The sequence below is a fragment of the Trachemys scripta genome, chromosome 10 (genome assembly GCF_013100865.1).
Source record: "Trachemys scripta elegans isolate TJP31775 chromosome 10, CAS_Tse_1.0, whole genome shotgun sequence".
Taxonomy (NCBI): domain Eukaryota; kingdom Metazoa; phylum Chordata; order Testudines; family Emydidae; genus Trachemys; species Trachemys scripta.
The window spans coordinates 84,916,035-84,926,839 of record NC_048307.1 but is presented as its reverse complement, the minus strand read 5'-3'; the positions used below and the strand labels follow the sequence as shown (position 1 = coordinate 84,926,839).

Below are 10,805 nucleotides of genomic sequence, written 5' to 3'. Positions count from 1 at the left end.
ACCAACGCAGTTCCCTTAACGTGCCCAGCCTCTGGTCTCCATCCAGACACACCTGTCAAATATGATGATGATTCCTGAAAATCTGATCTCATCATATAAAAGAAAAGGTTCTTCCGATCCCAAAGGATCAGCCACACACCCCGGTTCAATTATAACTTAGATCTTACCCACAATACACGCTATAGCCAATTCTTATTCATTAAACTAAAATTTATTTAAAAAGAAAAGAGAGAGAGTGTTGGTTAAAAGATCAATAGACAGACTTGAATTCAATTCTTGAGGTTCAGATACACAGCAGAGATGAGCTTGTAGTTGCCAAAAGTCCTTTTAGAAATAGTCCAGAGGTTAGAGTCCAATGTCCATATTCAGGGTGACTCCAGTCAGTTCAGTCCAGTCAGACTCAATTCTTATGGCTTAAGGTTTCCCCCCTCTTGAAACCCAAAGCAGATCTGAGATGAAGCAGGATCGTGTCCCAGGGTTTTTATACATTTCCAGCAGCCTTTTCGCCTGAGAAAACAATAGGCTCAACTTTCCTTCTCCCAAACATCCTGGCAATTAACACAGGATTATTTATCCATTGAACAGTTCAGATTCAGGTTACCACAACCTTCAAAGAGATGTAGAGACAATAATACTACACTCAAGTGTCTTCCTAAATGTTAATATTCCTTCTTTGATCTTTGAATCAAAGCTGTAGCAATAGACAAGACTTGTTTGCTTACATCACAAGACCTGAGCAAACACCTCCCCTTCTATCTCCAACAATGCAGACTGCATTTCAAAGCTCTATTCATTTACAGATCTTCCTAACCAGTCTCTAAAGTTCGTCCCTGGGTCAGGTCAGTCTGTGAGTTAATTAACTCTTTCTGGCCCTGTCACCTTTCAATGAGATATTCTATCACACTCCTAATGTCACACTTCTCTCCCTGCCCCTCGTTCCGGGCCCCATTCTCCCTCGGGCTGAGCTGTCTGGCCAGACTGTGCCCCCCAGGAAGCGGTGCAGTCTGCCCTCTAACCAACTGTCCATCTCGATTTGAGACCCAAACTCCAGTTCCACTAAATGCCACGGCCAGGCTGACAGCCCCTAGCTGGCAGAGCATTATAGTGCCTGCCTTGTCGACCTGTTTTCCCTGGCAGCTGCCTCGGAGGGACGGAGCAGAAACAGACAAAGCTGAGGTGTGTTAAAGAAGGGTAGTAGAGACTGGGAGGGGAGGGAGAGCAGCCGCTGCACTTTCCCCTGGTCACAGCACAGATACCACGGGGCACCCAAGGGAATTGACAGACAGCAAAAGGGAATACTGTAGAGAATGCACATGTAGTCTGTGGAACTCACTGCCACTAGATTAAGAGCTGGGTAGGGTTAAAAAAGAATCCGATGTTTCTATGGAGAATGAGAACAGTACAAAGAAGCGACCTGGCTGCCTCCTGCAGGGCGGGGGCCAAGCCCAGTGGCTGTACCCAGGGCTGGGGGATGGCCGGTCAGGGCAGGTTCCGGTGCCTCCCCCAGAGGCAGCCAGTGCCAGAGGCAGCCAGTGCCAAGGAGCAAGCTGCTCCAGGCTAGCAATCTCGCTGCCCGTCACTGCTGCTCCCCTGGCCTGGCTGCAGGGCCGTGGGAATGGCTCTGAATGTGGCTCCTGGCAGCCATGCCCCCGCCACAGCTCCTGGCCCCTGCTGGATGCCCTCCGGAGCATCTCTGGTTGCTATGGGGCCCGGGTCATTACACCGTGCGGCACTGGGGCTGTGGGACTGCCCTGGCCTCCCCCAGGGCTAATTACTGCAAGGAGGGGGTGGGGCAGGGGGTGCCCGCAGCTGCCTCTGCTGGTGCTGAGCACAGGTGCCTGCCCATGGGGTACGCAGGAGGCTGTGCTCTGCCTTCTTTGTCTCTGCTCTTCGCACACAGCAGGGCTGGCTCCTGTCCTCAGTGCCCCGGGACAGCCAGTGGCAAGGCCTTCCCCGCAGCAGCTGCCCCCTCCGGTTGGACCCCGTCCCTGCCAAGCCGGGCCCCATGCACTGGCAATACACCTTGCGAGCTGCTCGCCAGAGGCCCCTTGGCCCAGGGCTGTGAGCTTGGAGCACCAGGAGACCCGGCACGTACCAAACCGAAGGCCGTGGGATGGGAGCTCAGTGATGGGGCTGGGCAGTGGCCTTGGGGTATGGGATGGTCCTGGGTACAATGCCAGGCTCAGGCTTGTGCTCCAGAATCGGAGCTGCTCCCTAACGAACAGCTCTAGCCCCATGGCGTGGGAAAACCTCCCAGACAGGGCCCCGGTAACCGGGGCAGGAGGCCTGCCTGAGTCTGCAGAGAGCCTGAAGCAGGAGGGCAGAGGGGAACGGCGGCTCACGGCAGCGCTGGTGGCTGGAACAGACCTGGCAGGTCTCTGCTGGCAGCCGGGGTCAGGCTGCCGCTGCGGGAGGCTCGTCTGGGGCGTGCATGGACAGGTGAAAGGGATCCTGGCAGCTCGTGTGCAGGGCGTTCCCGGGCTGGCTGCTCTGTGGGTGGGGAGGGCGGTGACGAGCCGGCAGGAGGAAGGGGCTGACCCTCCCCCCCATCCGCAGGGCGCCTATAAGTGCAGCAATTAACGGCTCTGGCTTCTGAACAACCACTAATGGAGCCCCTGGCGGGGGCCCAAGGCCCTGCTGCTGGGCGGGGGCAGGGCAGGAGAGTGCTTCTGGCAGGCCATGGCTGGTTCTCCCTCTGCCCCACTTGGCAGAGTTCTTCTGAGAGGCCATCTTGTCACTGCCCCCCCCCCCGGTGCCCCCCACCCCGCTGCGCCGCCATTCCCCAGGCCACGCCTCTGCCCCATGGGGGGTTAGACAAGGGGCCTCTCACCCTAGGCAGGAGCACGGCCGCCCCATGCCAGCCTCACCACCCAGAGCTGGGTGCGGTTGGACTTGTGCTGGCGCAGCGGGGCGTACTCCCTACTCCTCTGTGTGCCCTTCCCCACCTGCTCTCCAGCCAGCGCCACCTTCCCCTCCCGCACAGAGTCAGAACCCCCGTCACCCCCAGGTTTGGCTTTATGAACAAAACCTCCCAACCAAAGAACAGCTCAGCCCGTCTGCCCAGGCTGGGCTGCTCCAAGGCTCCTCTCTCCAGCCTGCTCAGCCCGCACCCTTGATCCTCTCTCCCCAGGGAGCCCCTGCCCCGGCCCTAACACCCAGCAGGGTAATGCCCCTGCCTGGGGGGTCACCAGCACCCACTTTCCTGGCTGACAAGTGGGGCTCAGGAATGCCAGCGCCAGCCTCAAAAGTGCCTGCAGCCTCCTGCCCCATCGGGCACTGGCTCCCAGAGAGGCTCATTAGTGATGTGCCCGCCTCCCTGGCTCAGCCGGGTCCCAGTGGAGCTGGGCAGTAAGTGCAGAAGGCTCATGTGGGGAAGTCTTAATGGCTGTGTGCAGGAGAGGCGCTGGCTGGGCCCGAGATGGAGGCGGGGGCAGGAGGGGCCGTGGTTTCTGTTTCCTCAGACTGGAGCCTGAGCTGCCTCTGCCCAAGGAGCAGACGAGACGATGCTGCACAGACTCCTGCTGGGTGGCCTCCTCTGCACCACGCTGCCTACCAGCTTCCTCGGCACAGGTAGGGCACCCCTTGGTTCCCGAACCCCCTCGGCACAGGTGGGGCACCCCTTGGTTCCCCAACCCCCTCGGCATGGGAACAGTGCCCTCAGCTCCCCAACCCCCTTGGCACAGGTAGGGCACCCCGTTGGTTCCCCAATCCCCTTGGCATGGGAACAATGCCCCCTCAGCTCCCCAACCCCCTNACCCCCTTGGCACGGGTAGGGCACCCCCATGGCTCCCCAACCCCCTCGGCATGGGCACATTGCCCCCTCAGCTCCCCAGCCCCCTTGGCACAGACACGGCACCCTGGTCAGCTCCCCAAACTGCTCTGACTCCCTCCCTGCTACGTCTCTGCTGCAGCACAGCGCTATTCACACTGCTCATTCCCAGGGCGAGCGTGCGTCTGGCCCCAAGGGGTTGGTGCAAGCCGGGGCACTGCCCTGGGGGTCTCTCCTGTAGGCATGTCGGAGCATGTCCAGGGGTGGTGCACTGTTCCGTGGGGTGTGGCAGGGCTGGGGAGTGTGCTCAGCTGGGTGTGAGCCTGGGCCACATTTCTCCTGCTGCATGGCTGTCGTCAACACGCTTCTCCAGCCTGCTCACAGATTAACATAGGACACCGCCCCGCCCCCTCCACGTGGACAGTCTCCTTTGCCCCCCGCCAAACCCTCATCACTGGGGAGAGCGCTGACAGTGGCACCAGCTGTCCTTGCTTCTAGGCCCTTTGTGGTCAGAGTATCGGGTGGGCACCCTGCCAGCATTGCCACTCTGCATGCCAGCCGTGCTGGGGGTGCAGCGCCAGGGCAGGGCACTGTGAGATGGAGCCAGCCTGGTTTGGTGCTTCGGGCCCTTGGACACCCCTGCTGTGCTGGGCAATCGGGGTCACAGCCCATGGGGTGAGCACCCTGCCCTACCACGGCCAACACTAGGGTGCCCACAAGGAGCCACCGGCCGGCCCCCTTGGCTCATGAGCCTGAAGCAAACCCCTCTAGCCAGTGTACATGGGCGAGAAGTTGCCCCGGCTTGCGCAGCCCAGAGCCTGAGGGCCACGGGGTGGGGTCCCTGTGCATGGTGGGTCCCAGGCTAGGTCGGATCGTGGGAGAGGACTCAGCGAGCTGCCCAGGCCAAGCCCGGCTCGGAGCCCAGCTGTAGCCACTTCCTGGCCATCCCCTGGAGGAGCTCCGGGCACCCAGGAGGACTCTCCCCAGCCCATCCCCCCAGAGCCCTGGGAAGCTTCAGCCCGTCAGAGCAGGGTTCTCCTATTGGTGGTGTTGAGGATGAGGTCACCCTGGGGTCCCCTGGGGCTGGGCTGGCCCTGTTCGGTGTCTCGCCTCCCACAAAGGTCTATGAGCATGGGCCTTCCCCACCTGAGCTAAGTGGGGGGTGGGAGGGACTCCATCAGCTAATAGCAGTTGTAGGCTGTTATCTGCTGTGACTGTGCAGTAGGCCAAACTCTTGTACTTGGCTCATGTTCTAAATAGTCTCTTTGGCTGCGACTTCCCCTTGCAGCCTCAGCCCGTAACCTGCAGCTCTGCGAGGGATATCCCAGCCCTGATGGGCGCTACCACTCCGGCTTCTACTGCCCACGCCTCACTGACCCCCCTGCACACAGGTACTGCTGCCGCCACGGAGACCACGCCCTCAAATCCTGCTGCCCCCAGCTGGAGTTTGAGAGCCTGAGGAGAGTCAATCTGTCCAACGTGCCCACCCCAGCCAGACTCAGGTAAGCAGCAGTGCCTGGTCTGGGCCTGCACTGGGGGGAGGGGAGGGACGGCTTCAGGTTCTAAAGCCAGCCATGTGCACCCCCCCGTTCTGGAGGAGCAAGCCCGGCATGACTCGTGGCCCTGCACCACGCACAGGGCAGCATGAGCACAGAACACTGCATGTGGACGGGCGCACCTGGGACTGGGGCTCTCGGGAACGGCAGAGCAGCTCGCCCCACGAGCTGGTTTGACATGAGTCAGAGAAGCCTCGGATAGACGTGCTGTGACAGGCACGAAGCTGCATCGACACTATATAAATCCCTGTTACGCCCACACCTGGAATACTGCGTGCAGTTCTGGACAGATACATTAGAATTGGAAAAGGTTCAGAGAAGGGCAACAACAATGATTAGGAGAATAGAACAGCTTCTGTACGAGGAGAGATTGAAAAGAATGGGACTATTCGGCTTGGAAAAGAGACGACTAAGGGGGGATCTGATAGAGGTCTATAAAATCATGACTGGTGTTGAGAAAGTAAATAAGGACGTGTTATTTACTCCTTCTTATAACACAAGAACTAGGGGTCACCCAATTAAATTAATGGGCAGCAGGTTTAAAACAAACAAAGGAAGTATTTCTTCGCACAACGCACAGTCAGCCTGTGGAACTCCTTGCCAGGGACGTTGTGAAGGCCAAGACTATAACAAAAAAAAGAACTAGAGAAGTTCCTGCAGGAACTTATGGCTATTCCATCAATGGCTATTAGCCAAGACAGTCAGGGATGCACCCCGTACTCTGGATGTCCTTAAACCTCTGACAGCCCGAAGCTGGGGCTAGATGGATCATAGAATCATAGAATATCAGGGTTGGAAGGGAACTCAGGAGGTATCTAGTCCATCCCCATGCTCAAAGCAGGACCAATTCCCAATTAAATCATCCCAGCCAGGGCTTTGTCAAGCCTGACCTTAAAAACCTCTAAGGAAGGAGATTCCACCACCTCCCTAGGGAACCCATTCCAGTGCTTCACCACCCTCCTAGTGAAATAGTGTTTCCTAATATCCAACCTAAACCTCCGCACTGCAACTTGAGACCATTGCTCCTTGTTCTGTCATCTGCCACCACTGAGAACAGTCTAGATCCATCCTCTTTGGAACCCCCCTTCAGGTAGTTGAAGGCTGCTATCAAATCCCCCCTCGTTCTTCTCTTCTGCAGACTAAACAATCCCAGTTCCCTCAGCCTCTCCTCATAAGTCATGTGCTCCAGCCCCCTAATCATTTTTGTTGCCCTCCGCTGGACTCTTTCCAATTTTTCCACATCCTCCTTGTAGTGTGGGGCCCAAAACTGGACACAGTACTCCAGATGAGGCCACACTAATGTCGAATAGAGGGGAACGATCACGTCCCTCGATCTGCTGGCAATGCCCCTACTTATACAGCCCAGAATGCCGTTAGCCTTCTTGGCAACAAGGGCACACTGTCGACTCATATCCAGCTTCTCGTCCATTGTGACCCCTAGGTCCTTTTCTGCAGAACTGCTGCCTAGCCACTCGGTCCCTAGTCTGTAACAGTGCATGGGATTCTTCCATCCTAAGTGCAGGACTCTGCACTTGTCCTTGTTGAACCTCATCAGGTTTCTTTTGGCCCAATCCTCTAATTTGTCTAGGTCCCTGTGTATCCTGTCCCTACCCCCCAGCGTATCTACCACTCCTCCCAGTTTAGTGTCATCTGCAAACTTGCTGAGAGTGCAGTTCACGCCATCCTCCAGATCATTAATGAAGATATTGAACAAAACCGGCCCCAGGACCGACCCCTGGGGCACTCCACTTGAAACCATCTGCCAACTAGACATGGAGCCATTGATCACTACCCGTTGAGCCCGACAATCTAGCCAGCTTTTTATCCACCTTATAGTCCATTCATCCAGCCCATACTTCTTTAACTTGCTGGTAAGAATACTGTGGGAGACCGTATCAAAAGCTTTGCTAAAGTCAAGGAATAACACATCCACTGCTTTCCCCTCATCCACAGAGCCAGTTATCTCCTCCTAAAAGCAATTAGGTTATTCAGGCATGACTTGCCCTTCGTGAATCCATGCTGACTGTTCCTGATCACTTTTCTCTCCTCTAAGTGCTTCAGAATTGATTCCTTGAGGACCTGCTCCATGATTTTTCCAGGGACTGAGGTGATGCTGACTGGCCTGTAGTTCCCCAGATCCTCCTCCTTCCCTTTTTTAAAGATGGGCACTACATTAGCCTTTTTCCAGTCATCCGGGACCTCCCCCGATCGCCATGAGTTTTCAAAGATAATGGCCAATGGCTCTGCAATCACAAACCCAACTCCTTTAGCACCCTCGGATGCAGCGCATCCGGCCCCATGGACTTGTGCACGTCCAGTTTTTCTAAATAGTCCCGAACCACTTCTTTCTCCACAGAGGGCTGGTCACCTTCTCCCCATACTGTGCTGCCCAGTGCAGTGGTCTGGGAGCTGACCTTGTTTGTGAAGACAGAGGCAAAAAAATCATTGAGTACATTAGCTTTTTCCACATCCTCGGTCACTAGGTTGCCTCCCTCATTCAGTAAGGGGCCCACACTTTCCTTGACTTTCTTCTTGTTGCTACCATACCTGAAGAAACCCTTCTTGTTACTCTTAACATCTCTTGCTAGCTGCAACTCCAAGTGTGATTTGGCCTTCCTGATTTCACTCCTGTATGCCTGAGCAATATTTTTATACTCCTCCCTGGTCATTTGTCCAATCTTCCACTTCTTGTAAGCTTCTTTTTTGCGTTTAAGATCAGCAAGGATTTCACTGTTAAGCCAAGCTGGTCGCCTGCCATATTTACTGTTCTTTCTACACATCGGGATGTTTTTTCCTGTGACCTCAATAAGGATTCTTTAAAATACAGCCAGCTCTCCTGGACCCCTTTGCCCCTCATGTTATTCTCCCAGGGGATCCTGCCCATCTGTTCCCTGAGAGAGTCAAAGTCTGCTTTTCTGAAGTCCAGAGTCCGTATTCTGCTGCTCTCCTTTCTTCCTTGTGTCAGGATCCTGAACTTGACCATCTCATGGTCACTGCCTCCCAGGTTCCCATCCACTTTTGCTTCCCCTACTAATTCTTCCCGGTTTGTGAGCAGCAGGTCTAGAAGAGCTCTGCCCCTAGTTGGTTCCTCCAGCACTTGCACCAGGAAATTGTCCCCTACACGTTCCAAAAGCTTCTTGGATTGTCTGTGCACCGCTGTATTGCTCTCCCAGCAGATATCAGGGTGATTAAAGTCTCCCATGAGAACCAGGGCCTGTGATCTAGTAACTTCTGTTAGTTGCCGGAAGAAAGCCTCGTCCACCTCATTCCCCTGGTCTGGTGGTCTATAGCGACTCCCACCACGACATCACCCTTGTTGCTCACACTTCTCAACTTTATCCAGAGACTCTCAGGTTTTTCTGCAGTTTCATACAGGAGCTCTGAGCAGTCATACTCCTCTCTTACATACAATGCAACTCCCCCACCTTTTCTGCCCTGCCTGTCCTTCCTGAACAGTTTCTATCCATCCATGACAGTACTCCAGTCATGTGAGTTATCCCACCAAGTCTCTGTTATTCCAATGACATCATAGTTCCTTGACTGTGCCAGGACTTCCAGTTCTCCCTGCTTGTTTCCCAGGCTTCTTGCATTTGTGATAGACACTTAAGATAACTCGCTGATTCTCCCGCTTTCTCAGTCTGAGACAGGAGTCCTCCCGTCTTGTGCTCTCCTGCTCGTGCTTCCTCCCGGTATCCCATTTCTCCACTTACCTCAGGTCTCCTTCCCCCAGTGAACCTAGTTTAAAGCCCTCCTCACTAGGTTAGCCAGCCTGCTGGCGAAGATGTTCTTCCCTCTCTTTTCTTTAGGTGGAGCCCGTCTCTGCCTAGCACTCCTCCTTCTTGGAACACCATCCCATGGTCGAAGAATCCAAAGCCTTCTGTCCAACACCAGGGGATGGATCACTTGGTACCTGCCCTGTTCTGTTCATTCCCTCTGAAGCATCTGGCGTCGGCCACTGCCGGAAGATACTGGGCTCGATGGATCATTGGCTGACCCAGTGTGGCTGTTCTTATGTTGTAAAGGACAATCATGCCTCTCTAATCCACTCAAGTGGCCAGAGCTCGTTAACGGGCTTTAGCGACTCATGCCCAGCCCAGTTTTCCAGCAGCAGCTGCAAAGCAGCGACTCTCCATTTGCTGAGCACCATGGTCCTTACATTTCCCTAGCAGCACCGGGCTCCCCAGGAGTGGGACGACGCCCCCGGCACCGAGCTGGGGAAGATATACAAGTAGGACAGGGCTGCCTGGGCGCACCCAATAGTGCCCAGTGGGGGACACCGCCTGGCAGCTGGGTTCCCCCGGGAGAGTGGAACCACCCCGTTGTAGCAGTATTGTGCCCAGTGTAACACAGCTGTTGCCTTGTACCTTCCCCTCAGGAACCCACTGCCCCTGCTGGCTGTGGGGCTCTACGGCCTCCTCATCCTCACGCTCATGAGCCTCGACTTCCTCCACTTCTGCAGACTGAACCAGCGCCGCTTCTACAGCCTCTTGAGCAGCAGTCGCGTGGGCAAGCGCCTGGCCAGCTCCTTCCCACGGCCCGGCCCAGCGCAAGGAGGGGCCCAGCAGCAGGAGCTGCCCACGGCCCAGCTCGGAGCTGCCCACGGCCCGGCCCGGAGCTGCCCACGGCCCGACCCGGCGCAAGGAGGGACCCAGCGGCAGGAGCTGCCCACGGCCCAGCCCGGAGCTGCCCACGGCCTGGCCCGGAGCTGCCCACGGCCTGGTCCGGAGCTGCCCACGGCCCGGCCCGGCGCGAGGAGGGACCCAGCAGCAGGAGCTGCCCACGACCCAGCGGCAGGAGCTGCCCACGGCCCGGCCCGGCGCGAGGAGGAACCCAGCAGCAGGAGCTGCCCACGGCCCAGCCTGGAGCTGCCCACGGCCCAGCTCGGAGCTGCCTACGGCCCGGCCTGGCGCGAGGAGGGACCCAGCGGCAGGAGCTGCCCACGGCCCAGACCAGCCAGGACAGCAAGTGTGAAGAGCCGGGACTGCAGTGACTGGGGGGTGATGCTTGGGGCAGAGGGCGTGTCGGCTGTAGGTATTACAGAGGCACTGTTAGCAGAGCCTGTCGCGCTGCCACTGTGATAAAGCGAGCCCACGCCTCAGCCTCGCACTGTTTGGCCTAGCCTGGCCCTTATAAAGTGCCTAAGCTGCTTGACAGGCCAAGCCCTGTCCCGGAGTGCTCTGTCTGGGATGTGACCTCTGGGGAGAGAGGAACCCTGCGGTGTGTGTAGGGGGTGGAGCCACATGATGACACAAGCGGGGCAGGGCTGGGGTCTCCTGGCCCTTGCCCTCTTCATCTGTGCTCAGGATCCCTGGGGCTGCCTGCAGCTCCTCGTTCACAGCTGGTCACACTCGTCAGTTCCCTTTTATTGCTGGTTGTGCCTCGATCCCCACCCTGGGCACCGAGGGCTGCGGGCGGGGTCCTTGCTCCTCCGTGGCCAGCCCAGCTGCTGCGCACCTGTTCCAGGGAGCCTGGGAGGGTTC

General features: G+C 57.0%; 1 protein-coding gene across 1 annotated transcript; it reads left to right on the top strand.

Moving 5' to 3' along the window:
- Positions 1–1,525: 1,525 nt before the first annotated feature.
- On the top strand, positions 1,526–10,403 carry LOC117884488. The gene is made up of 3 exons (XM_034784910.1): positions 1,526–3,570; positions 5,058–5,271; positions 9,701–10,403. The coding sequence occupies exons 1-3, from the start codon at positions 3,504–3,506 to the stop codon at positions 10,401–10,403; spliced, it is 984 nt and encodes a 327-aa protein (XP_034640801.1). The 5' UTR covers positions 1,526–3,503.
- The last annotated feature ends 402 nt before the right edge of the window (positions 10,404–10,805 follow it).